The sequence below is a fragment of the Sorghum bicolor genome, chromosome 8, assembly GCF_000003195.3.
Source record: "Sorghum bicolor cultivar BTx623 chromosome 8, Sorghum_bicolor_NCBIv3, whole genome shotgun sequence".
Taxonomy (NCBI): Eukaryota; Viridiplantae; Streptophyta; class Magnoliopsida; order Poales; family Poaceae; genus Sorghum; species Sorghum bicolor.
Genome location: NC_012877.2, coordinates 5,529,496 through 5,557,270, shown reverse-complemented (window position 1 = coordinate 5,557,270; position 27,775 = coordinate 5,529,496). Strand labels below are relative to the sequence as shown.

The window sequence follows — 27,775 nt, the reverse complement described above, 5'->3', positions numbered from 1 at the left end:
GAATCTTTTGAGTCTAATTAGTCCATGATTATACAATATTTGTCAAATACAAACAAAAATGCTACAGTATCTATTTTGTAAAAAAATGAATTAATCAAGGCCTAAATAAGGTACTGCTTTGAAGGACATAGGTATGTTTTTTTAAGATGCCACGTGTAATCCATCCATGGTGGGGATCTATAGGAGAGAATAGCACACCAGAATCCATATAATGTTATTCTCATCTGGGCCTTGTTTAGTTCTAAAATTTTTGGTAAAATAGACACTGTAGCAATTTTGTTTGTATTTGACAAATATTGTCTAATTATGGACTAACCAGGTTCAAAAGATTCGTCTCGCAAATTACAGACAAACTATGTAATTAGTTATTTATTTTATCTATATTAATGTTTTATGTATGTACCACAAAATTCGATGTGATGAAAAATCTAAAAATGTTTGCAAAATTTTTTTGAACTAAACAAGACCCTCGTTCTTTTTTTTTTGACAAAACAAGGCCCTCGTTCGTTCTCCCCGTCCCCACTACACACACGTGGCCAAGCCATAAGTTTATGGTTCATTTTTTTGTTGTGAGAGGCTTGTCGCGTGGTGCCACTTACCAAAAGAATCAATTCTTAGAATTTATGTCAATTAAACTTTTATAAGTTTGATTAACTTTATAGAAAAAAGTAACAACATCTATAATATAAAATTGCACATCCTATAAAAATATATTATATGATAAATCTAATGATACTAACTGATATCATTAATTTTAGCATTTGTTTCTAAAAATTTGGTCAAAGTTTAAAAAGTTTAGCTTAAGATAACTCTAGAAATTGATTTTTTTCATAGATGGAGAGAGTAATAACAAATAGCTACTCCTTCTATCCCTAAATAACTATCATTCTTGTTTTTCAAAAAATAACTTTAACTATTTTTATATAAAATTCAATATTTATGATACTTAGTTAATATCAGATAGATTGTTGAATTCATTTTTCATAATAAATTTATTTAAAGATATAAATATTGTACATATTTTTATAAATCTAGTTAAAACTTATGGTACGGAAGCATAAGACGACAATTAATTAGGAAGGAGTAGGTATTTGATTATTGCAAGAAGAAAGCGATTCTTCCCGATCGCGAAAAAACCCCCGAGCCCTATCTACGCTAGGGAGAGGATTTTTATTATTTACCCTCAGCCTGAAATTCGCTCCCACGGGGATTCGAACTCAGGACCTGAGAGGTGCCGTTGGAAAGCTCAGCCGCTTGAGCTAGAGTCCTTTGGCTTAAATGCTTATTAAGTATAACTTTTTATGAATATTGTGGATGCCCTAAGCTAGAGTGATGTGATGACAAAGAAACTAGACGAGGGATCATGTTAATGAAGGGCAGAGCCAGGGCCGCAGCACCGGCCTTGTCTCTAGAACCTCATGCATGTAATGCTAAGGGAAAAAATATAGTCCCAAAAATCAGAATGCAGTCTAGTTTCTATTATTTCTGATAACTGCAGCTACAGTGCGCACCGGAGTGACATCTTGAAGATCAGACGTTATTAGGATATGAGAATATGACAGCACCTACGTACTATTACAGCTATAGAAGATATGGATATGGAGCGCATAAATAAATAGAGATCATGACAGCCGGCTAAAGGAGGATAAAATCAGATGGCGTGCCCATGGCCGCGATCCCTTCTCCTCTCGAAGAAAGCAAGATCTCAAAGACGGCGACGCGTCGAAAGCCCGCCGGGAGGCACATCGAGCAAGCCTTGTTTAGTTCAAAAAATTTTGCTACCCACCGTATTATTTTCGTTTATATTTGATAAATATTATTTAATTATAGGCTAACTAGACTCAAAAGATTTATCTCGCAAATTAGAGATAAACTGTACAATTAGTTATTTTTATCTATATTTAGTGTTCTATGCATACGCTGCAAGATTTGATGTGACGGCTAAAATTTTTTGTAATTTTTTTTTGAGAAGTAATAACAAGACCCAAAACTGCAGTGCAGCCCAACCGTCTGGCACAAGCAACACCTTCATTCCCCTGGTTTAAGTGAAGAAAGAACGCTTTGCCGCTACTCGACTTCGATTCCAAACCCTCACAGAAAAGGGGAAAAAATCTCTACTCCTGCTCAGAAGCAAAGCCCAGGGCTGTCGTCCATTCCATTTTCTTTCTTTCTTTCTTTCTTTCTTTCTTTCTTTTCATTTCATCCGTGCAAGCAAAGCCTGGGGTTGTCGTCGGTTTTCTTCCGGCCGGGAAGCTAAGGATCGGAGACGGATCGAATGGGCGGCGCTGGGGCCGGGCCGCCGCCGCCGCCGACGTCGTGGTGGCGGGCGGTGGCGGCGGCCGCTGTGGCGCTGTGGCTGGTCCCGGCGGTGCTGGCGCTGGCGTTCCTCTGGCTGCCGCCGCTCTGCTGCGCCGTGGCCGCCGTCCGCTTCGTCAGGGTGAGGAGGAAGCTGGTGACGCTGACGGCCAGCAGCAGGAGAGCATCGCGTGGCTGCTGCGACGGCGACGGCCGCGGGCTGGAGGTGGAGAGCACGATGGTGGACGCCGCCGGCGGAGGCCGGCTCCGGCTCCGGCTGCTGCACCAGTACCTCGACGACCAGATGGAGCTCGTCGGAGGAAGCCACGAGGGGCAGGAAGAAGAAGGAGCCGCCGTTTCTTGTTGATCCGACGGCGAAACTGTACTAGTAGTGCTAACTGCTAAAGAAGACTAGAAGGGACAGAGAAACTGAAACCCCCAAAGCTTTTCTTTTTCATTTCGGTTTGCAGTTCGTCGCCCTGTGAAAACAGAGGTGTTAGCAAATTAAATGAGTTTGCAATTTCTTCCTTGATTGTTGACTTGCAGATCTTCCAATCCGGGTTCCGGGAGAATATGATGTAACCGTACCTGATATAGTGGTGATATACCTTTTTACTGTCAACTGTCATAGTCATACTCATACCAACCTGTTTCGTTAACGTTGCATCACGCATCGGGACATTCCACGTTAACTATTGTAAATAAACTAACTGCAATACCGCATTTTTGGATTTTGGATAGAAGGAAACGAGGCCTAGAAGGGACAGAGAAACTGAAACCCCCAAAGCTTTTCCTTTTTCATTTCGGTTTGCAGTTCGTCGCCCTGTGAAACAGAGGGAGATGATGAGTTTGCAATTTCTTCCTTGATTGTTGACTTGCAGCTCTTCCAATCCGGGCGAGTATATGATGTAACCGTACCTGATATAGTGGTGATATACAGTACCTTTTACTGTCAACTGTCATAGTCGTCCCAACCTGTTTCGTTAACGTTGCATCATGCATGCATGCGGACATTCAACATTCACTATTGTAAATAAACTAAGGCCTTGTTTAGATACACCTAAAATCCCAAAACTTTACAAGATTCTCCGTCACATCGAATCTTGCGGCACATGCATGAAGTATTAAATATAGATAAAAAGAATAACTAATTGCACAGTTTATCTGTAAATCATGAGACGAATCTTTTAAGCCTAGTTACTAGTCCATAATTAGACAATGTTTGTCAAATAAAAACGAAAATGATACAGTGTTAAAACCCAAAAACTTTTTACATCTAAGCAAGGCCTAAACTAACTGCAATACCGTATCATGCATCGTCTTGTACTCTTGTGTAAAGGCAAAAACGTAGGACGGTGTGCGTAATCGTCGACACCACGCAACAATTTTCAAAAGGTCAAAATGTCAAATTCAGCCGGAAAGAGAACAGAGAAGCTAGTGAAATGAAATTTCAGCTCCACTGACGTATAGTGCGGTATCTGCGTGGTGTGCCCTGCCCGGGTCACACACCACACTGCGCTGCGCACAATCAACCCACAAAAGTGGGCGGCGGTACGGTGCCGGTGCCGGGGTGATGAGCAACGCGGCGCCAATTCTCCCCCAAACCATCCGGCAGCTTCCAGGTGAAGAAGCAGGGTCCACGTCACCTGAAATTCACACAGCCGTACGATCTCTCGATGAACGGTCCAGATTGATCGAAGCGGATTTTACCGAAAGCAGCTTCTTCTGCTTCTTTTTGGCTTCTCCAGCTTATCCTCGGCTTCTATAACTTCTCGTTAGAATCCCGACAAGCAAATATACACAACAGCTTCCGCTCCACCTCCTGAGCCTTCTGCGTCTCGACCCTTCTCCTCCTCGCTCGGTCGGTCTCCGTCTCCCTCTCGATATGGGCAGCGACGACAGCGCCCTTGCGGCACGCGCCCCCACGGTGGCCATCCTCGACTGCCACGGAGCGGCGCGACCGGACCCCACTGCTCGCCGTAGGCTCGGCTCCTCCTAGAGCTGCCTCCTTCCGCCGGTAGGCGTGCGCTCGACGAAACCCTACCTGCATCTTCCTCGCCGCCACCGGCGGTGGCTCGGCGGCATCTGGCGGTACGTCACCCTCTTCATCTCCTACTTCCTCCCATGGCTCCTCCCCCAAATCCCTCTCCCTTGCGGGCGCGCCCTGGCCGGCATTTGTGCCTTAGTGGGCGACTTGAAGCAGGTGCCTGGCTGCACTATGCGCCTGCACCTGGTGGTTCACGTCCGCCAGCACGGCTGCTCGGCGCATCTGGCATCAGCCGGATGACAGCAACCGGCATCAGTTGGCCTGCTCCTGTGGTGTGGATTTCTCTGCGTTTTTTTGCATGGACCAAACAATTTGGATTGTGTAGATTTTTTTTTTTGTCATTTTAAGTGAAACAAATTAAATTTGGAGATAATTACATAGTGCTAGGTTTTCTATTGTGCGAGTCTCCATATCACATAGACGCCCAAATGACTCCATGCTTTATGACATTGACCGGTCCTTGCATGATGCTTTGTGCATTTTGAAGAGAACCCCGGAAGTCAGAATCCTAGATACATGAATCTGGATCTCGCTATATAGACCATAACTATGCGAACTTCCAGGATATTGGAACAATAATTACTTTATTGTGTACTTATTTCATTTTGACAGGTCGAAGTTTAATACTTAGCCTTCTGCAGCTAATTAACTAAGTTCTTACAGGCTAGATTTAGACGTGGACTCAACAAACATATATGTCTTGGCTAAATAAATTTGCACAGAAAAAAGGAGATTCTCTTACTTTCAATGCCATGTAAACCATTATTTTGTACCTTACAAAAAAATTATCACTCTTCTGTTCTCATTATCCTATCCCATGTGTTACCATGTCAACATCCTAGAGTGTGTAGCGAAATGGGAAAAATGTTAGTTCAAACTTCCATTTTATAAATATACTTACAGGCTAGATTTAGATGTGGCTTTGTTTAGTATCTCTACTTGGCTTTAAATATTTTTGAAAAGGCATTGTATGTTGGTGGCTGTTTTGCCAACGCTTTTATTGTGTTGTAACTTAACCCTTTTTTTCTTTTTTATTATTCTTATTTGTTATGCTGATTTAATTGACTCCTTTAGTATTCTTTTTCATCAATCCTGATGCAGATGGTCACAGGCTTCTGGGAACAAAAGAAAGTCCAATTTCACTTTGTCTGCATCATCTCAGGATTATGGATTTAGAGTTTGTTTTTAAAGTGACATTATGATTTTCTTCATACAGTAGTACTTTCGCCATACCTAGAAAAAAAAGAAATTAGACAAATACGGGTCAAATAACAGTACCCTTCATTTCTTCTATTACATAACTTTTACCTTTCAAAAATATGCCAGTGCCATATGATCGAACCTTTAGGTAGAAACCTTGGACTTCAACAGGGAAACTTACTAACTCAGAAAATCATGATGTCCTACTATACAGAGATAGATATTAGTCACCTCATAGTTTCATAAACTATTCTAAAGATAAACCTTCGACCCCATCACCCTTCGGGCCCATAAAGCTACTTTTCTATATTGATAGATTTCAGGAAACAGGATATTTTAAATCTCTATTTTCACCAAAATAAGGTAGTTGATGCTTATAACAATGTTAAATCCTCTTATGAGATTTGCAGTTCTTCTAAATTCTCGTTTAATGAATATGATCAACATTCATGTGATTCATGTAAATAACCTTTGCACATCTAATTTCATTCTGTTTTTTAAACTGGTGATAAAATGATAGTATTATTATTAAGTTTTTTTTCTGCTCAATAGATATGATACTAGATTTACTCAACATTCTGGTGTTTTGGCCCCATATATTTTCTTCCACGAAATAGTGGTGTGATGGATGACTGCCACACTTTGTTTGTGTGTCTGCATCTACGAGATACAGGACAAACTAGAGGCAACATTAGAATTGCATGTATATGCCAGTCTAAGCTACCATACTTACTATTCCGACAATATGCTACATAGATACTACTACCATGGTGCCCACTGTTTTAGTCTACAAAATAAAGGTTGACTGATAATCCTATAACTGCAGCTAGGCATTTATTATGTGAGAAGCAGGGGAAGATCAATGAACCTTATTAGAAGCTGCAAAATGGATGGCTAGGTAGTGGGGACAAAGACCCTTCTGTTAAGTTTGTTAAGGTAAGGGGTAAGATTAGTTGGTTCAGATAACCTGCTACATTTTAGTTTTTATTATTGTGGACTGACCCTCCTCCCATTAAAATATAATATTGGATAAAAACAGTCCACACTTAAAGGTTACTTGGACGAAACTGTGTGACAAACATCAAGCACAAGGCAATTAATTTACATGTTGGAAACTTGCCTTATGCCCCATTTGTAGCAACGAATGTTCCTTCAATATGCCTGTGCAGTACTATCAATTGTAGGTTGCCAAGTCTATCTTCCTTTGATGCACTTTCTCCCTATTTGTAATGTTAGCCATATCAATATACCTTTCAGACACTGACAATGTTAGTTGTCATTGTTAGAACTATTTTTCATGTAGAGTTACTTACTCCGGTCCTGCTTACATCTTTTTTAAAATCCATAAATTTGTCCCCTACATCTTGAAAATACATGGCATGGTTTTAACATCTACATCTCAGCTGGACATTGCCGCCACTCCATGTCCCTCTTCTTCTCACCTCCTAGACTCACCTTAGTTTGGCCATGTGCTTCTCTTTTTTAAATGATTTTGCTGATTTGTCTTCTCAGTTAAGATGCCACGGTTTCCTAAATTGTTTCCCCTTTTGTTTTGACTTTCACAGGACCTACACATGCTAATATGGGTCACACTGTGTACTACTATGTCATAAACTCCCTTCTTTTTCACTGATCTCAAGTTGCCAACTCCCATCAATTTTGGCAGAAAAATGACATGTGTACTCCTTATTTTGATTTCATCTCTACATTCTTACCCGTATAGCTCTGTCTGTATTATCTTTATTGATGGATAGTGGTGGCATCGTAATAAAAAGATTGTATTCAAAGATCTTATTGCTCAATCCCTTAGCTACAGATTTTACTTAGTTCTTTCCGCCATCTTTGCTTGGATGATTGGCAAGGTGCTGAGGCTCGACGAAATCATAAGCTAGGTGCAATCGCAGCAACAACAGGCCTGAGGTAAGTAGCAGAGCCCCAGTTCAAACTGTGCGATGCACCTAATAAAAATTCCATTTTTCCAAATTCTTATCGATTTCACTGCTTTCTAACCCAGTTCTCTTCATGAAGCTTGTAAGACCCCAATTGACTTCAGCAACCTGCCTACCCTCCTATATAAAGATGCGAGTTTAAACTTTCCCCATGTTCCATCCTGTGAAGGACCAAGCGACCAAATTAGTAGATTACTTACATGTCGCTGGCAACATTCAGATGTTCCAAGCCTATGGCCCTTTGACAAGCTCGGTCTTCTCATTGGAAAGCTCCAGCTTAGGATTTTGATTCAGCAATCAAGGAGATGTGTTCCAGTCGTCCGTTCCAAACGTCTTCGACAACCAACCAACCAATGGGCAGTATGCTTTTCAGGATGGAACAGCTGGCACAAACTTGCAGGTAAACCAACTAATGCATGAGGAGCTCATTTTTGTTATCCATTTAGTTAACTTACTGAATAATCAAATCACTGGGAATCCTAGCATAACTTTGGTTGACGTTTTTTTATTTTCCAGCAAAGAAGCTACTACAAGGAGGATCTCCAGAGCATTGTACACATCAACTACAAAGAGCAGAGCCACGACAATGGGTTCTCAATTTGAGCACAGAGCTTTCATGGTTGGTAAATAAAACACTAATATTCTGAAATGTTTTACTAAATCTTGCTCACTTTGCTCAAACACCTCACCTGAATTACCGCTCGGAGATATGTCAGTTAGAAGAAGGCCACATGAAAATAGAGTTCTGATGGTCAGCATAGACCAACCATGGAATGCATGGATTCAGGTACATTTCTCAAACGCTCATATAACAGATGCTCAAAACACAACTCATAGTTCCAAAAAAATTTACAGAGTATTTTCTCCAACAGACTGATCCAACAACATGGCCGGACCTTCCACAAACACAGCTTTTGGGACCGCATACGAGGATAATTGGGCGATCACTACCGACCTTGAAATGAACATGTATAATTACTCTCGATATCGCTATGTACATAAACCAAGACCTTACCCCTGATGTATAGAACTATGAAGCAGTGAACACTACTACACCTCCTATTATTCATCACCCTATGTATAATTATAACAGTGCTAAACCTGTGAACCCTATCCGTATAATGTTGTGATAACTTATGTAATATTACAATCATGATCTACCATACTTAGTATCTTTCAATCGACAATTTCTCTCAATGTGTACTGGCCCACACTATATCCTTTAACTACAACGCTACTTAGCCTTCGTAATTCTGTCTCCACGTGCGCGCGATGGCGCGCGCCCCTCCACTAGTTGCTTCCAAACCATGCAGGCAGGCAGGCAGGCAGGCATGCCTGTGTTGCCTCCAAAAGGTGATGGCCACCGATCGACTGACGGACCTCTAGCTAGTACGTACTACTTTGCCAACCCGGCCAGCAATGCAATGCAACCACACTATGGTCATGTTTAGATGCGAAATTTTTTTAGATTTTGTTATTGTAGCATTATTTTCGTTTGTTTGTGGCTAATATCGTCTAATCATAGACTAATTAGGGTCTATAAAATTTTGTCTATAAACTGTATAATTAGTATTTATTTTTGTCTATATTTAATGCTTCATATATGTGAAATAAGATTTGATGTGACGGAGAATCTTGAAAACTTTTTGGTTTAGGAGGTGAACTAAACAAGACTTTATATGTGAAAGTGCCGAAGCACTACTTGGCCGTGTTGAATTTTGGTGTTCTTCTTCACGCTGCATCTCCTTTAATTTAATTTGCGCCCTTGTCCTTTTTTTTCTTGCATGTTAATGTGAGAAAAAAACGGAGCCGTGCCATGTTTTTTAAATGATGATGATGCGTTGAAAATGTGAGAATCTACACTGAAGCGGCCACGTTAGCTTCAAAGACTCTGAAAGCTACTCCGCATGGAACACTTGTACAGTACACAGAGCCCGTATGGTGAAAATGAAATACTACGGGCAACAAATGCTACCCGCTACTAGTATGCATGCGTCCAGTGTCCTTGAACAGTGAGAGAGCGACCATCGTTACTCTTGACAGAAGGGTTTTTTTTTTTCTGTGCATGATAAAGTACAAGAACAAATAAATCGAAAAGCCGCTGAGCTCAAGCGACGAAGGCAATGCGACATGGGCTAAACTGGTCTTGTTTAGTTCCATTTTTTTTAAACGGATACTGTAACACTTTCGTTTATATATGACAAATATTGTTTAATTACTAGATTTAAAAGATTCATCTCGCAAATTACAGATAAACTGTGTAATTAGTTTTTATTTTTATCTATATTTAATGTTTTATGTATGTGTCTAAAGATTCGATGTGATAGGAAATCTTGAAAAGTTTTAGGTTTTGGAAAAGAACTAAACAAGGCCTAAAGGATCTTCTTCTTCTTGTTTTTTTATAGTAGAGTAATAAGGCCTTGTTTAGTTGGTTGTTTAGTTGGTGAGAAATTTTGGATTTGGCTACTATAGTACTTTCATTTGTATTTAACAATTATTATCTAATCATAGACTAATTAGTCTCAAAAGATTCGTCTCGCAAATTACAAACAAACTATGTAATTAATTATTTTTTTAATTTATATTCGTCTAAAAATTCGATGTAACGGAGAATCTTAGAATTTTTGGAAAATTAAACAAGGCCTAAGTAATATACTACCTGATCCTATCTACGTATCTATTGGTGTTGGGTTGTGAGCACATGGAGATGGAGGGTTCTTCTTCTCCAGATCTAACTCCTGACAGGCATTGAATTGCACTTGCTGCACCACCCATGAGGAGCAGCGACTGCAGCAGCTGTGCAAGTCAAGGTATGGAGGAACAGATTGCATTGGGCGTCGTCGCCGTCGCGGCAGTCGGCAGGTGATCGACCATGGTTGGCGGATCGCAGCTCCAGAGCCTGCCTGCAACTTCTTTGACCTTGTTTAGTTAAAAGAATTTAAAAATTTTCGTTTCATCGAATCTTACGATAATATTAAATATAAATAAAAATAAAAACTAATTACACAGTGTAAATTGCAAGGTGAACATTTAAGTTTAGTTAGTCCATGATTGGACAATAGTTACCAAATACAAACGAAAGTGCTAGAGTATCCAAAATCCAAAAATTTTGCCAACTGAACAAATTAGGCCTTGTTCAATTGGTAATTTTTTTTTGTTTTTGGTAATGTAGCACTTTCGTTTGTATTTAATAAATATTATCCAATCATGAACTAGGCTTAAAAGATTTGTCTCACAAATTATAGGCAAACTGTAGAATTAGTTTTTGTTTTCGTCTATATTTAATGTTCCATACATGAGCCGTAAAATTCAATGTGACGGAGAATCTTGAAATCTTTTGAATACATTTTGGAACTAAACAAGACTTTAATGAACTATTGAACTGTAAACACTTAATTGATTTCCACCAAACGCACTGTGTTGTGCCTTGTGCCGTCACCTTTCAGTTTAGTGTGTGTTTAGTTTCCCACTGAATGTAAAATGTAAAATGCTAGCTACTTTAGATGATGAAATGTAAAATGCTAAAATTTTTAAAGTTATGTTTAGTTTCATTCAAAATACAAAATTTATTGTCCTCGTTAGGGTCTTTTGAGGCTCTATTGGACTTTTTTGGCCTTTTCAAGGCAAAATCCAATATAGAGAATAGCCACCTTTTTACCCAAAAAAATGCATAATGTTTAGTTCTATTATGTAAAATGATGGACCAAAATACAATTTTTTCAGAATAAAAGGGAAAGTAAATAGTGAAAGGTCCAAAAGTCTAGATGATGGGTGAATAGCCTACACAAGTCTAGCAAGACGGTTAAACACTAAGTCACAACAACAAACTACAACTAAGGGCAAGCTACACCCCTAAACAAGAAGACCAGGCTACACAAGTTAAACAACTAGCAGGGTTTGCAAGAAGTAAAGGAGAGGAGAGTGATTATTATACCGACATTGTAGAGTAGAGATATATCCAAACAATCACTCAATTACAATCACATGAGAAAATCCTCAGCAAGAGATGACATAAGATTTTTTACCGAGGTTCACTTCCCGGCAAGCTAGTTCTCGTTGTGGCGATACACCCACTTGATAGATCACGAGCTAATTGACAATCCAAAGCTAAATCCTCAGTAGGTGCCGCACATCTACTCACAAGATGGGGATCCTCCAAGCCACAAGCAATCCACTAGAGTAGCCAATTGTAATCTCTCACGAGGAAGGCTCAAGAACCCCTCACAAATCACTTGGTGAGGCTCAAAACAATCTCCAATATGAGCTCAACACCTCCGCTGCTCCACGCCGTCTAGGGTGTCGGGAAACACCCAAGAGTAATAAGAAATCCACAACAAACTCAAGGATCAAGTGCCACTAAATGGAACTCTCAATGCAATGTACTTAATCTCACTCAATCTCACTAGAATTAGCAATCAAGCCAGGAGATGAGTGGAGAGAGTGTTCTCTAGCTCAAAGTATATCTTAAGTGTTCAAAAGAGCAAGAGAGAAGCCCCCAAGGCCGTTAGGGCTTTCTGCGGGGGCGTCGGATGCTCCGACGCTCGCCTGCCTCACACGCTCAATTGCTGCCAAGTGTCTTTGAACATGCACCATTGATCGCCAACGGTCACTCGAACGTTAACGCTTCAGAAACACAAAGCGTCGGATGTCAGGCATCGGACACGCCACCTCACGCCGGACGCTATTCAGAGAGGTCTGCAAACTCACAGGACCGGCAGACACGTCCGACGAAGCGTCATCGGACGCACCTTCAGCGCCCGGTGGGTTTTCAGACGAAACTCTCCTGCTACAGTGCGAGTACCGGACGCTCCGACGCACATGACGAGTTGCACCTCACTGTGCTGCATACGTTGGACGTAGGTCCAGCGTCCGACGCTGTCTGATCCAGCGTTCGACGAGTGTTTCTCGCTCGTGCGACTTTTCCAAAAACTTTCTCCGGCGCAATGAAAAATATGAATTTCATTTTTCTAAAAGCGCCTAATCAAGTGGTCGGTATACTTTCATAATATACTTATTCGTAGATATAAATATTAATATTGTTTGATATATTTCTAGTTAAATTTAAAAAAAGTTTGACTTATCAAGAAATGAGATGTGCATTTTTTTAAGACGGAGGGAGTACTTTAATAACATCGCATTTCCCATTGCTTTTGGAATCTCGGTAACAAAAATGCTGCGTGTTAGAGTTTGCTTGCATGATGAGAACACTAGAACACTTTGGGCTTTAGCCATTTGGTTGGGCCGCCTGTGGTGTTTCTTTTTTTTTTCCTGGCCGCCGGCCGGGTCTCCTTCCGGTTTGTTGCACCTTCCGGTTCCTGTTTAAACTCTCTTTTTCTAGTACACGGTGAATTCAAATTCAAATAAAAAAGAGAGAAAATCAAATAAAACTTTAGATAGAAATGAAAACATGGTGAATCTCTGTTTGCTTGAGCTTATCAGTCAAATCTACCAGTCATTTAACAGTGTTTTTCTCTTATAAAAAATCAGCTAATAGTACTTTCTACCCCCAAACGAACAATTCAGCATGCACATCTCGTCGTGCCGTCGTGGACTCTACTGCTGTGTCTTGTCATATCATTCATCTATTGCGCTCACGGATCATTTTTAGTTGTGTGCTAAATCAAACTCGTTCAAGCTTTGATAACTTCTGCTACATTTGTATTTGATTTTCCACCTCTCATCTTGGTATGTTTCTGTTGTTTTTCAAAAAAAAAAAGCATGAGAGATGTGTTGCCGGTTCCCGTGTCTTCAGATTGAAGCAATTCTATGGTCGGTATGTACTGCAGATGATAGCAGCTGTTATAATCTCAAAGTGTCTGAATTTACATAAGACCGGATGGATAAACCTAATGTCTGCCGAGGGAAAACGATGTCATTCAGATTAAAAGACACTTTGTTTCCTTCTTCTCCATTGAATTGATACCTATGGCTATATATATAAGTGGAGGGGAAACCTCACGATTTTCATAAAGATAGGAAGCAGCAGTACAATACAGATTCCTGTACCGTGAAATATAACAACAATTACTCATCAAGTTAGTGACGATCCATTGCCCAAGAGCAGCATCTGCAGAAACAAAACAGGGAACTGCCAAGATTCCAGGAACAAGATTAAGTGTAATGTAAGAACAAGTAAATTCCATGGTATATTATATCAGAAAGTCTTTTTCCCCTTTGTAGTTAGGCATCCCCTTTACATATACAATCAAGAAGGTAGGGTCTCATTTTGTCAGAAGCCCTCTCTCAAGTCCAAGTGTTGTGATTGATGTCAACATCCACGGCCCAGCCCAACCCAACCCCCAACTGTATGTCCTCCATAGACCACCCTAGAATAGTGGAACCAACATGAATCAGCGAATCCCTGGTCAGTCTTTCAAGCATATGGTGACACTACCTACAGGTTATTATGAATGTACAAGTTACCTGCCTACACCTACCTATCTGTGTGGTATCAGTCTCAAAACCAAAACACAAAAGGATTTGCCTCATGTTTATTCTGTCAGGCCTATATCATCCCATCTTGCTGACACATGCATTCAGGCATTGGGAACGTGTACACCGAATCGTTTGGTTTCCTGAATGCAATGCTCTTCATGTCGCTGTGATGCAGTATTTCCTGCATGTTCTGCTTGAACTGATCCCATCTGAGATTTTAAAAGGATTTAAACAAAAACTAGCATAAATAACACACTTCTAAACAAATTTTGCCAGAACAAAGATTGCCTATCAAGCCATACATTTGAAGGCCAAATCGTAGGTACACTGCAATTTGTTGACTGGACATATATATTCAGAAAAGTATGTAAAAGCTACAAAAGGCATCTGGTGTCAAAAATTCAGGGATCAGTTCAAATGGGTAGGTGGAAAGATATATTCATTAAAGCAGTTGGTTAGGTAATGAACAATAGCCTAAGTCGACCATTGGTCAAAACATATTATTTTAAGCAGTTGCTTTAGCAAAGAATTATCATCTGAATGGAATCAAAGATGAAAATTATTCTGTGTGATTTGACTTAACTAGCAACAAGTGACAGACTGATTGATTACAGTTACTGATAATGTGTATTATCAGTAAAAAAAATGTAAGATGACTGCTCAAACTGACCTGATATTGGGATCATCAAAAGATAAGACCAGCTTCCGTTTGTCTGGTTTTATTGTCTTCGCATTCCCCCCAAACAGGTAGCGTCTGTGCCCCATCAGAAAGTGAGGGAAGTTCCCCCCTTGAGTTGTCACAAACACTTCGCTCTGAACGCAGACAGTGTAATCTAACGCTGCTAGCTGAGATGAGTGCCCCTATAGAGAATTGGTCGGTGAGTTTGATAACATAGTCCATCAAATAGAACAGCAGCATTTAATCTACCTTCTGTCCTCAACTGAAACAGATACTTTTGAACATCAAATGGTTCCAAATTTATGGTTCCAAATTTATATGTAGTAAATGTAACACCATCATGCATGCATATTTGTTCAATATTAGAAGAACTTCAGAGTGCGGGTGCAAGAAATACCTTGAACTGAGCAAGTTCTTCAGGCAAAGCAAGAGAATCCTTCGTCGTTAAAAGAGGGAACATCTGGCGAAGAGGAGCCATATATTTTTCAGAGTTGTATATTTTACCCGAAGCAACATATAGGGAGGTTGTATTGTCAAATCCCATGCCCCGTAGCATCATGCCAACCTGCATAAATTCATTTAGTGAGGACATATATCATCTTCAGTAAACGCCTTTTACATATTGAAATGTTTTTCAAAAGACAACTTCCACAGTGATAACCTGAAGCTTAACCAACTAACCTGACTTGTTAACTGAATACAAAAAAGCAGGGGAAATGCAGTAACCAAGGCTATAACAATTTGAAGAAAATACTAACTGCATGATTCAGTGCATACGAAGCAACTGTCTGTCCAACATAAAAAATGCTTGACTCCCATGAGCTGTACAGCCTAAGACGCCTAGACTCAAAATGTGTCTGTACTAGACAAAGACAAAAAGGAAATAGGAGGTCCTAAGTCCTAACCTCTAAAGGAGTAAGAGGACACTTTCCATCCCTTCTGTTTGCCTCAGGGTTTATCACTCGACCATGCCGACGAAACTTCCCTCTCCAGCTCCTTTCGCGAGCATTGTCCATTTCAGTTTTCTCCCTCCAGCCACCATCATATGTACAACATGAAAAGGCTACCATATCCTAAAACATACACGGTATTAGTAGGATGGAAAAAAAAAGCTGCCATAACTGTGAACGCATAAGAGACTTGAAACCTCTTCAAAGCGAAGATGCACTGAGACATACTTCCCACCAGTCAACAAACTCTTTTTTGTCATTCGACCAACCAAGTCATCTGAGAGAATTCTTATTGGTTCAGCAAATCTTAACGCATGGTAGTTTACCAAACACCTCAAGGCCTGGATGTTCAATGGAACTGACAGGGCTAATCTGTTTGAGAATGGGGCTATGCGCACAACCCTGCAAAGAACAGAAAATAAAATGAAACTCATGCATTGGCTTTGCCCCAGATAAATCAAGCTCTCTTTATTCTTTCCAGCCGAGGGGGGGGGGGGGGGGCTGTACCCTAACTCCAGCAGTTTTGGAAGAACATTTTGCACATAGTGGTTTGGAGATGAATAGGCTTTAGTTCTCATATTTGGTATGCTGCTGATATTATGATTGAAGCGCAGCAAAACATCTTCAGGAAGTTTCTTCACAACTCTTACATGTTCTTTGAGTGTCTCAATGAAATGATCTTCATCAAATATATCACCAAATTTGCTGAAAGAAATACATCAGGTCAGATGACTATCTATATCCTCATGAAACTGCTTCATAAGAAGTGCAGAAGCAATACCAACGATCATTCTCAAATCAGAATATTAAAATATCCAGTTTAATGTTTAGAACTTAGACAAACTGCTTCAGACTCTTAAACAAGTATTTGCCAACAGAAAGACTAAAAGGGTGTTTAATCATTGCAAGGAAACAACATAATAATCAGATAAATAATTACCTAGGATCACGCCAGACGCTATTCAGATGAAATGTTGGGATCACAAGAGTTGCATTAAGCAAGCTGGCCACAGCAACAGCATCGCAGATCTGCAATCGAAAACATGAGTTAATAATTACTCAACATAGTGAAGATTCCAAGAACTTAAGAAATATAATAAGATTAGCATCACAGCTAATGGGCAGGGACCACAGCAGCAATCAAAAGTTAGGCTGAGAAGAAATATTTTTACAAAGAAACATATAATAGCACATATGGATAGTCAAGATAATAGTCATACTCCAGACTGTTTCGGCAGGTCCTAGACAACCGAGGATTTCCATTTAGGTAAGAAATTTTAAGCTCCTGCTTCTCCAATGAAATAATCCTTTTTTTCCTCGACAAATTATATCTTGTTGCCAGTTCCATGATTTCATAACAAAACTGTTAAACAAAGCCAGCTCCGTTGAGTACAGTGTACACTAACAAGAATGCCCAAATCATTTATTGGTGGACCAAGGATTCACAAGGCACTGGACTTTCATATAAGACAATGGCTATGTATATGTATCTACTCAGAACCATAAGTACAGATTTGCTCAAGAATAACAGTCCTGGTACTTACAGAAAGCCGTTGTTGATTTAGACCACCATTTGCTTCTATCATGAGATAGCCATTTGAGGGTGGCAACTCTGCAAATGACCAAAGTGCCATTTATCCTATGAGAATTGGCTTAAACCCATGCTTTGGCTATCTCTGTTTTGCCCAGTTATTGAGATTTACGAAACCATACAAAGGTTTCAAAATGGTACCTGATCGAGTCAGCCTACTGTTGACACAAGGCATCCATGGGTCCCCAGAATTCTGGTAATGTGATGTCATTAACTGCATATGCCAAAACGATAATTTGTAAATATTAGGAGCAACGTCATCTAATAAATGGTCAAAGATTGGTTCCCATAACGAACAAAAGTAGGCAATGCAATAAGGTAATCTACATGTGAACACGTTGCCACTTGCCAGGGAAGTCCTAAGGCCTAATTTTTTTATTTAAAAATAAAATTGAATAGCAGAAGTTTACTGATTGGCTTCCAGGCGATTGTATCCGAAGCCTGTCTTGTTTGGAACCAAAAGAGGCTTAAACTGCAAGCATTAGGTTCCTTGTTTGGCAAAGTATACAGCTATGAGACAGTTTGTTACTTAAGGAATACGTTGAACTCTTGAGCATCGGAGAAATAACTAAATAAGGTACTACGATATAGGAGTACTAAACAAATGCACGCCAGAATCCATGGCCCGAAACTGGCGACAAAGAAATGGCAGGGGCGGCCCGAAAAGCAAGAAGCATTTCTTTTGTATAACTGAGCTAAAACTGACTGCAAGAACACGACACGACGAAACCAGAACACATTGCCCACGCATCCTATGAATTCGCAGAGCGGAAGCAGGAAAAGCGTGGCGAAACTCGCCGAATGTTTCGCGTAATCCTCGCAGCAAAATCGACCAAGAGACCGGGCGTTTTTTTGGGGGGCAAAGGAGCAGGCAAAAAGCACGCGAGGACCCGAAATCCTCGCCCGCAGGCAAAAACAAAACAAAACAAAACAAAACAAAAAACCCCCCCGGGAGCAGCAGGAGGCAGCAGCGCTCACCATGCTGCGGCGCCACGAGGCCGAGGCGGAGAGGGAGGAAGCGGACGCGGCGAGCGTGGCGTCGTCGCGCATGGCCGGCCAGAGGCGCTCGAACACGAGGTGGCTGCGGTACACCGACCCGCGCTGAGCATGAGGTGGCTCCGCATCCGCGGGGCGGGTGCGGCGGCGGAGGGAGGACGCCACCGTCACCGCCGCGGGGCCCGGGCCTCCCGCCGTCGCTCCGCCGCCGGAGAGCCTCCCGCCGAGGAGGAACACGAGCAGCCCCGCGGCGTAGACGAGCGCGAGGAGCAGCGCCGCGGCGGCGGCCACGGCGCGCCTCCGCGCCACTCCCACGCCGCGCCCGCCGCCGACACCGCCCGGGCGCCGCCACGCCGCGGCGGGCTTGCGCGCCGCGGCCGCACCCGCACTCGCGAGGGACATCCGTACGTCAGCGGCGGCGTGGCTCGCGCGGGACCATGTGGTGTGTGTGTGTGCCCTGTGAGCGAGCTTGGTGGGGTGGGGGTGGAAAGCTGGATGGAATGGATGTGGGAACGGCCGGAATTAATGGCGGGCGGGCGGGCGGAGCAGGGCTGCAGGGGTGGAGTGGGGGGAGGTGGAAGCAGATGGAGATGGGGGAAGCGAGACGAGACGAGACGAGACGAGGCGACGAGAGAATGGAGAAGCGCGGCGCGAGGTGGTTTTGTGTGCGTAACCGTCAGAATCTGCGTGGGGGCAAAAAATGACGTGTCATGGTGGGATCACCTCGGATCGCCTTGTTACGCACACTGCTAGCTAAAATAGCTTTGATTGTTTGTGCTCTTACTGTGTGTAGCCGGATTTGGTGCTTTTCATGCATGCGACAAGCCTAAAAGACTTAAGTGCGTGTGCATCTTGATTGCGAGTGAAATTGTTTTCAACACCCTCACGTCCTGGATCATTCTCATTGCTTAAAATTTACTTCGTGAGTTCCCGATTGAGATTATAAGTTTTTTTTTCTTTTTTTGGCTATTGTGGGTACATCGTTTTCGCTATTTATAATAGCGGATATTCAGGTGCGTCATAAGCTTAGGTAGAAAAACCAAATCAATCTATATTTTTCTATAATTTCGTAAAATCTATTCTTCTCTCCTTTGTAACAAGTATATGTACTTAAAACTAGCATGTTGTTTGGAAAGGGAACAACAGTTTAAGCCCAGAAATTCTCGATTTAGATGAAAAATGTGACTAAAAAAGATGAAAAATGTGACTAGGCTGTGTTTTTTTAATTAAGAAAAGAAAACAGATACCTAGATTTGAGTCGAATATATAGAACTTCAATTTAGGTGGTTAAATGCATGACCTCAACTCCTACCTAGTTAGAGCAAGATAATAATAGAGCCAAATACTTGGCTATAAGTTAAGATATAAGAGTCAAATTATATAATAGTTGTCTTCTACTTATCTACAAAAGAGTTTTTCTATTATTATATGGTACCAAGTCATGCACTATCTTTTCTATTCATACTCACATACACTTTTATCTAGGCCCACTAATAATACATATGCCTTCGTGCCCAGCTTGGTGCTTGAATAAGAACAAAGCTCTCTTGTGTCTTCTTCTTTTTCTCTTCCACATCAGTAAAAATACTAATTAGTTTGACTATAAGCCAATTGTTATACTTGCTCATCTTATAACCTATTGTTTGGATCCAAAGGGCTAAATATTAGCTCTTCCTTTTAGGCGGCTAGGGGGGGCTAAATTTTAGCCAAGGGATCCAAATAGAGCCTTAGTTGAGTTAGAGCATCTCAACTAGATCTCGTATTTCTTGTCCTAGGAGTTCTCTCAAAAGTGCCTTAAGATATGAGATATTTTTGCTCCAACAGATTGCTAAATCCTCATCCTGATTCATAAGAGGGAGAGGTCTCTCCTTTGTTGAGGAGAGAGAATGGTGGATTTAGGAGATCTTCCTAGATAATTAGGGATAGGAGATCTGTTGCGGTTGTTATACTTTTTATTTAAGGGATAGAGGAGAGCATAAGAAATCTGGTAAAGATGCTCTTATAACCATAAACAACATTTTAACCTATATCACATTGAGACATCTATTTGATAACGTCCATTGGTGTGCTATCTTGTATCACCTCTAATGGTGCACTAAAACAATGTTTTATTCGGAACTTTGCTTCTCCTTTTTTTCCTCTATCTTGTTGGCATTGCCATATTGACAAGATAGCACACGCACACAGGTGCGTCTAGAGACCTAAGGGCGCCCGCAACGGTGGGCGACGTCGCTAGCAAATATATTATTTTATTCCACATGGACGAGAATACGAACTCGCTAGCGACTACTGAAGCGATAGTCTCGCATGGACTCCAATATTTTTACGGTCTCTGACACAATGCGCTCCTCACTGATATTTTTCTCTTTTTATATTCTCTTTCACCTTCACATCGCTAGCGATTTCACAGCTTCCCTTTAAGACGCCCTAAGACCGGCACACGAAATCTATGAAGTTGACGGAGCTCCCCAGAAATATTTTTGTTTTGTTTTGGAGGACTCGATCGGGTGCCGCAACTTTCAAGTTTCAACGGTGCGCCTCTCGATGGGTGATGGTCTGGTGGACAGGACACCGTGGCGTTTAGCACGCAAAGCCCCCCGGCCGTGCGTGAAGATAGTGGCAGGAGTGGAGCCGGCACTAAGGGCAGATCGAGGACCAGGAGGTTTCGTTAACCTCCTTTTAGCGGCTCATCATGTCAACGTCAAAACAAAAAAAAAGAATCACCAATTGATGGTCGGTAGATAGTAAGGATGATCTAAATAGATACTCGCCGTTCTTTTCTAGTCTAATTTAATAAATTATAAACTATCCTATTAACTATCGATATAATTGCAGTTTGCCAACCAAGACCTGGGCGGCTGCTGCCTGTAGTGACCATTGTTGCACTTTAACTGCCACCAAACAAGACGGCGCGAAAAATCTGGCGGTAACTACCGCGTTGATTTTACGATGTTCGGGCCTTATTTAGATGTGAAAAAAATTTTAAGATGCTCGGGCTTTGTTTAGATGTAAAATTTGTTTTTAGATTTCGCTACTGTATCACTTTCATTTGTTTGTGGTAAATATTGTCCAATCATAGACTAACTAAGGTCAAAAGATTCAGTCAAACTGTGTGATTAGTTTTTATTTTTGTCTATATTTAATGCTCCATGCATGTACCACAAGATTCGATGTGACAGAGAATCTTATAAACTTTTTGAATTTCGGGGTGAACTAAACAAGGCCTTTTTTTTTCAGGAAAATATATCACCTGACTGTAGATTATTGTGTATCCAGGATGCATGTGCTGTCAAAACAAATTTCTATACGTAGTAGGGTAGCAGTACTATGGCTTTGTTTAGTTCTAAAAATTTTCAAAATTCTTCGTCACAAAAACTAATTGCATAGTTTATCTGTAAATCGTGAGACAAATCTTTTAAGTCTAGTTATTTTATGATTGAACAATGTTTATCAAATAAAAATAAAAATACTGCAATATTAAAATCTAAAAAATTTTGCAAACTCAACGCCATGGACGGACACCTGTTGTCTTTGTCTCTCGTTCCGAGGAGGAGGGTAAGGTCTTGTTTATGCACCCAAAAACCTAAAACTTTACAAGGTTCTCCGTCACATCGAATCTTGCGAAACTTGCATGGAACATTAAATATATATAAAAAAGGTAACCAATTACAAAGTTTATCTGTAAATCACGATACGAATCTTTTAAGTCTAGTTATTCTATGATTAGACAATATTTGTCAAATAAAAACGAAGTGCTACAGTGTCCAAATTCAAAAAAAAATAGATCTAAACAAGGCCTAAATAGTGCATCTGCATCTGCATCTATACGGCCTCGATCACTGTGCCCCTGTCTGTCCTCTTGGGTGAGCTGCCGACCGTTGCTTGCTCCTGCGGAAGCCAATGCCATTCCCAGGCTGGGCTTTTCTACACAAGAGCCAAAAGGCTAGAACAGTAAAACCCAGAGCCAGAGCGAGCCAGAAAAAGCATGCGTGCTCCAAAACGTTTTGCAGCTCACCATCGTCTTTGTTCACTCATCAGTCCTGCTCTAGCCAGAGCGAGCCAGTTCCTACTACTTCCTAGCATGTACTACTACACCAATTCTAAGGCCTTGTTTAGTTTGAGAAAAATTTTGAATTTCGCTACTGTAGCATTTTCGTTTGTTTGTGGTAAATATTATCCAATCATAGACTAACTAGGATCAAAAGATTCGTCTCGCGATTTACAGATAAACTGCGTAATTAGTTTTGGGAACTAAACAAGGCCTTAGTTTATTTATGGGTGAAAAGTTTTTGAATATCACATGAGATCTTGTTTAGGCCTGGTTTAATATCTAAAATTTTTTAAAATTCTTCATCACATCAAATCTTTGAACGCATGGATGGAGCATTAATATAAATAGAAAATAACTAATTGTACAGTTTACTTATAATTTGCGAGATGAATCTTTTGAGCCTAGTTAATCTATGATTGGACAATAATTGCTAAATAAAAACGATAGTAGCCAAACCCCCAAAAAATCGTGAACTAAACAAGGACTAAGATGTTGTATGGAATATCAGAAGGGGTGTTTGGATATTAATTAAAAAAAACTAATTACATAACTCGTATGGAAACCGCAAGACGAATTTATTAAGTCTAACTAATCTGACATTAGCACATGTGTGTTATATGGCTAATTATGGACTAATTAGGCTTAAAAGATTCGTATCACGGTTTTTATGTAAACTGTATAATTAGTTTTTTTTATCTATATTTAATGCTCCATACATGTGTCCAAACATTTGATGAGACGAGATGAAAAAAATTTAGGTGAAAACTAAACAGGACTTAATTCTGAAATGATGTAATCTCAGTTCTTGGTCGAAGTATCTAAAGTTTAACCAAATTGACATAATTTAGTTTTAAATTTTATTACATAAAACAGGTTCTATGATGAATCTAGTGGTATTTATTTAATATTAGAAATATTGATTTTTGTTTATAAACTTAATCAAATTAAAAATAGTTTTACTCGGTATTATTCTTAAATTAAACTATTTTCTGGACGGAGAAATTGCTTCGGGATGCACCACATAATCTAGAAAGAAGGCTTCACAACTTCGGATACAGTATTTTACACCAGGTAGCAGATTCAGGGAAAAGCTTCCATAATGCCTTGGAGCTGAATCACACCAGCTCTCTCTCTCTCTCTGCTTGCATACTTGTGAAATATCTTCGACTGATTATTTAGGTTTGATGAACAAAATAAACAACAAATTGGATGATAACATGATAACTAAACTCCATGGCGACGATCGCTGAGCTGCTGCAAATCATGCAAATCATCAAGATGAAAGCGGATCGCTGGATCGGTGCGGTGGGGTTAAGGGCGCTAGCGGAAATGCACTAGGAGACCTGGAGCTGGAGCCCTATCAAGATCTTGTTTAGATGTGAAAACTTTTTAAATTTCACTATTATAGCATTTTCGTTTGTTTTTTGCGAACGGAACAACTTTATTAAAATTAAGTAACATCCTTACAAGAGAGGGACACAACCCAATCTGGAAAACAATCAAAAAAACCACTGACACTCCCTAGACCTAGAAGCAAAACGCGCCAACTCATGCGCCAAATTATTCTGATCCCTACTAATCTTAACAACCTCTACTTTGCATAACTGGCTGCCGGCGTCGTGCATCATCGCAAAGACATTCCACAGGGCAGAACGATCATAGCCCTTGGCATGAAATTTGGCAACCACCGACTGACAATCAGATTCTAGGATGAGGGGAATATGTGGCCATCTCAAAGCCATGTGAAGGCCCTCTAAGCATGCTGTCGCCTCGGCCTCCTCAGCGTCCCTGCAATGAGATAAAAAGCGCCAGGCGGTAAGTTTTATGGAACCCTGCCAATCTCGAATCACAATCCCTATCGCAGCATCACCAGATAGCTGATCAAACGCAGCATCAACATTGATCTTAAAAGAACCCTGCGGTGGTGACACCCAACATTTCCTCTTCTGAACTGGAATCTGCCTCTGAGCATTACTAGCCCCAGACACTGCACAATATTTTCCTTTGGCATCCATGTGCTCAGTCTGTTGTCGGATATTATTCACAGATGTCATATACCTGGTTAGGAAGGTGACCGAGCTGGCAATAAAAGGACATATATCCTCATGGATCACCTTATTTCGTATACTCCAAGTGTGCCAAAAGAGCATAAAAACATTTGCCGGTACCTCTGAGGAATTATTGTGAATCAGCATCATCAACCATTCTGGATCAGCCTTAGCAAACATCTGCTCTGACGGTAACACCCAGTGCTCTCTCATAGCCAGCCGCAGGGACACAGCATGTGGACAAGCCACCAAGGCATGGTAAACATCTTCAGCATATTGCCCACATATCTGGCATATATCCTGCTGGTCAAGGTGGCGATGTTTCTTATTAACACGAGTAGGCAGACCATTGTTAACAGCCTTCATAGCAAAGACATTGACTTTGGATGGCACATCAATCTGCCACAATTTCTTCCATCCAGCCCGACCTTCAACAGAACTGGAACTACTCGCAATATTAACAGCCCCATAGAAATTACGGACAGCTAATCTGTAAGCACTGCGAACAGAAAAATAACCCGTCTTCTCATAATGCCAGGCCACAAAATCTGGGGTCTCATGAGCAGGCAGCTTGATCTTAAAAATTTCAACAGCATCACAAGGAAAAAAATACCTCTGAACAGCCGTTTCGTCCCAAGCACCACTGTCATCAATGAGGTGATGCACCCATCGAAGCCGACAAGAGCGCGTAAGACCAATCGGTTTCAGTCCATACCCTCTTGGTAGCCAATTATCTCGTCAAATCTGAGTTGATCTTCCATTACCAATCCGGTGAATGACGTCCTGTTTTAGCAGCTCCAAACCATATTCGATAGCTCTCCATGTCTGTGACGCATCACCTGCCGGAGCCCGGTCTAGCAGTTTACTGTTGGGATAGTATTTAGCTTTCGACACCCTTGCACAAAGACTATCGAGGAAAGCCACAAGTCTCCAGGCCTGACAAGCGAGCAGCGCCTGGTTCATCAAGCGAAGATCCTTAAAGCCCATACCACCCAAACCCTTCGGCAGCATCAATTTTTCCCATGGGATCCATTGCACCTTCGTTCGACCCTTTTCAGCACCCCACCAAAAAACACGAATCTGCTTCATGAGTTCATCACACAAGATTAGAGGAAGTTTAAAAACACTCATAATATAAATTGGCAAGGCCTGAGCCACCGATTTGATCAACACCTCCTTCCCTGCTGCAGATAAATATTTTTCCTTCCAAGCGATCATTCTTTTGTGGAAGCGCTCCTCGAGGGGTTGGAATAGCCCTCTCCGGACCCGTCCATTTGGAGTTGGCAGTCCCAAGTACTTGGCCTCAAAATCAACTCTTTCCACTCCCAAAACTGAGCGCACCTGCTCCGAGACTGCGCCATCCAGATCTTCATTTACCAGCAAAGAGCATTTGTTTGGACTTAGCAATTGTCCAGAGCCTTTTTCAAAAGTAGTAATCACTGACTTAACAGCCTGGGCCTGCTCCATGTTCGCCTTGAAAAACAATAAACTATCATCTGCAAACAATAGATGAGACACACTCGGTGCCCTCCGACAAACTTTGAGGCCATCAATTTCACCAAGCCCTTCACTGTGCTTTAACAAAGTAGAGAGACCATCAGCAACTAACAAGAATAAATATGGTGAGAGCGGATCACCTTGTCGTAGACCACGTGATGGGGAAAAGGAGCGCGACGGCACTCCATTGAAGCGTACTGAGTAGCATACAGTCGAAACACAAGTCATGATCCACTGCACCCACTGACTTTGAAAGCCTAGCTTCTCCAACAAGCTTTTTAAAAATCCCCAGTCAACCTGGTCATACGCCTTCGACAAATCCAGCTTATACGCACAAAAATTCCTGCCACTGCCTCTTTGAATCATATGAATACATTCAAAAGCAATCAAAGCATTATTTGTAATAAGCCTGCCTGGGACAATATGATACTGTCCAGTATGGGTCTAAATCGATTCACCAAGCACTTTGAGATCACCTTATATATCACGTTGCATAAGCTAATCGGCCTAAAATCGTTTGTTGTGGTAAATATTATCCAATCATAGGCTAACTAGGGTGAAAAGATTAATCTCGCGATTTACAGGTAAATTGTGTAATTAGTTTTTTATTTTCGTCTATATTTAATGCTTCATGTGCCGCAAGATTCGATATGACAGAGAATCTTAAAAACTTTTTGGTTTTTGAGGTAAACGAAACAAATTATTTGCTTCCTTTAAAATGTAACCACGCAGTGCACCGGCTGAGCCGGTTACTCTAACTCGTTTTTCCTTAATACAAATTATAGGCAACGCTCTTGCGTATTTGAGAAAAAAAAACTTTCCAACCGATCTATAGAGATCTCGACAACTTCCGTATTTTCACCGAGTAAATTTTCAAACAAAGATGATTACCCCAATTCCAGGACAACTAATAACAACTTCTGAAGATCAACAGCGGCACACGGACAAAACGAGCAGAAGGCTTCATAACATAGACATCCCTATTGGATGCATATTATCCGGATACGGCAGAGAGAGAACTTGCCCTCCCTTGTTACAGCTAATCAGACAAAGCAGCCATGGTCCGTAGGTACTACGAGTAGATGAAGATTTTGAGTAGCCTGTGGCATCATCAGGGCACTCACAATGCTATCATAGAGTCTAAAGTTATTTATTACCTCGAACAATGTGGACTTGGAGTCTAAATAAGACTTTGAGTCTTATTTTTTCTACCTCTTTCTTCAATAAATACGGTGCCACATCAGCAAAATACCATAAATAATATGTAATTAATTGTCTTGGACTCTGTGATAGAGTCTTGCATTGGGAGTGCCCTCAGGACACTCACAATGCAGACTCTATCATAGAGTCTAAAGTTATTTATTATCTCGAACAATGTGGACTTAGAGTCTAAATAAGACTTGGTGTCTTATTTTTTCTACCTCTTTCTTCAATAAATATGCTGCCTCATCAGCAAAATACTATAAATAATATGTAATTAATTGTCTTGGACTCTGTGATAGAGTCTTGCATTGTGAGTGCCCTCATGGAACCGGCAATTTTACATTCCACATCGCGCATGGCTCCTCGAGATCATCGTTATGCATAACTCAATCCATCGACCTGTTTCCTAATAATAGCGTCGGCACTCACAATGCAAGACTCTATCACAGAGTCCTAGACAATTAATGACATACTATTTATGGTTTTTTGCTGATGTGGCAGCATATTTATTGAAGAAAGAGGTAGAAAAAATAAGACTTCAAGTCTTATTTAGACTCTAAGTCCATATTGTTCGAGGTAATAAATAACTTTAGACTCTACGATAGAGTCTGCATTGTGAGGTAGAAAAAATAAGACTCCAAGTCTTATTTAGACTCTAAGTCCACATTGTTCGAGGTAATAAATAACTTTAGACTCTATGATAGAGTCTGCATTGTGAGTACCCTAAGACCACTCACAATGCAAGACTCTATCACAGAGTCAAGACACTTAATTACATATTATTTATGGTATTTTGCTGATGTGGCAGCATATTTATTGAAGAAAGAGGTAGAA

At 40.9% G+C, this 27,775-nt stretch overlaps 3 protein-coding genes across 4 annotated transcripts; 2 read left to right on the top strand and 1 right to left on the bottom strand.

Moving 5' to 3' along the window:
- On the top strand, positions 2,019 to 2,918 carry LOC110429860. Its single transcript, XM_021446547.1, has one exon. The coding sequence runs from the start codon at positions 2,276 to 2,278 to the stop codon at positions 2,660 to 2,662; it is 387 nt and encodes a 128-aa protein (XP_021302222.1). The 5' UTR covers positions 2,019 to 2,275; the 3' UTR covers positions 2,663 to 2,918.
- On the top strand, positions 4,181 to 8,678 carry LOC8079888. Its single transcript, XM_002442856.2, has 7 exons — positions 4,181 to 4,207; positions 4,279 to 4,386; positions 7,359 to 7,462; positions 7,557 to 7,891; positions 8,008 to 8,110; positions 8,208 to 8,278; positions 8,364 to 8,678. The coding sequence occupies exons 1-6, from the start codon at positions 4,181 to 4,183 to the stop codon at positions 8,209 to 8,211; spliced, it is 681 nt and encodes a 226-aa protein (XP_002442901.2). The 3' UTR covers positions 8,212 to 8,278; positions 8,364 to 8,678.
- On the bottom strand, positions 13,603 to 18,776 carry LOC8079887 (uncharacterized protein At1g04910). Of its 2 annotated transcripts, XR_002446647.1 has the most exons (11): positions 18,125 to 18,776; positions 17,288 to 17,360; positions 17,100 to 17,167; positions 16,496 to 16,584; positions 16,063 to 16,260; positions 15,753 to 15,957; positions 15,511 to 15,678; positions 15,003 to 15,170; positions 14,597 to 14,787; positions 13,929 to 14,135; positions 13,603 to 13,817 (listed from the first exon to the last, which is right to left on the bottom strand). XR_002446647.1 is itself a non-coding variant. In XM_021445650.1 (10 exons), the coding sequence occupies exons 1-10, from the start codon at positions 18,542 to 18,544 to the stop codon at positions 13,997 to 13,999; spliced, it is 1,719 nt and encodes a 572-aa protein (XP_021301325.1). In that variant the 5' UTR covers positions 18,545 to 18,776; the 3' UTR covers positions 13,603 to 13,996. The 2 variants fall into 2 exon arrangements, 1 of the variants encoding a protein (XP_021301325.1); XM_021445650.1 differs by having other exon boundaries at positions 13,603 to 14,135.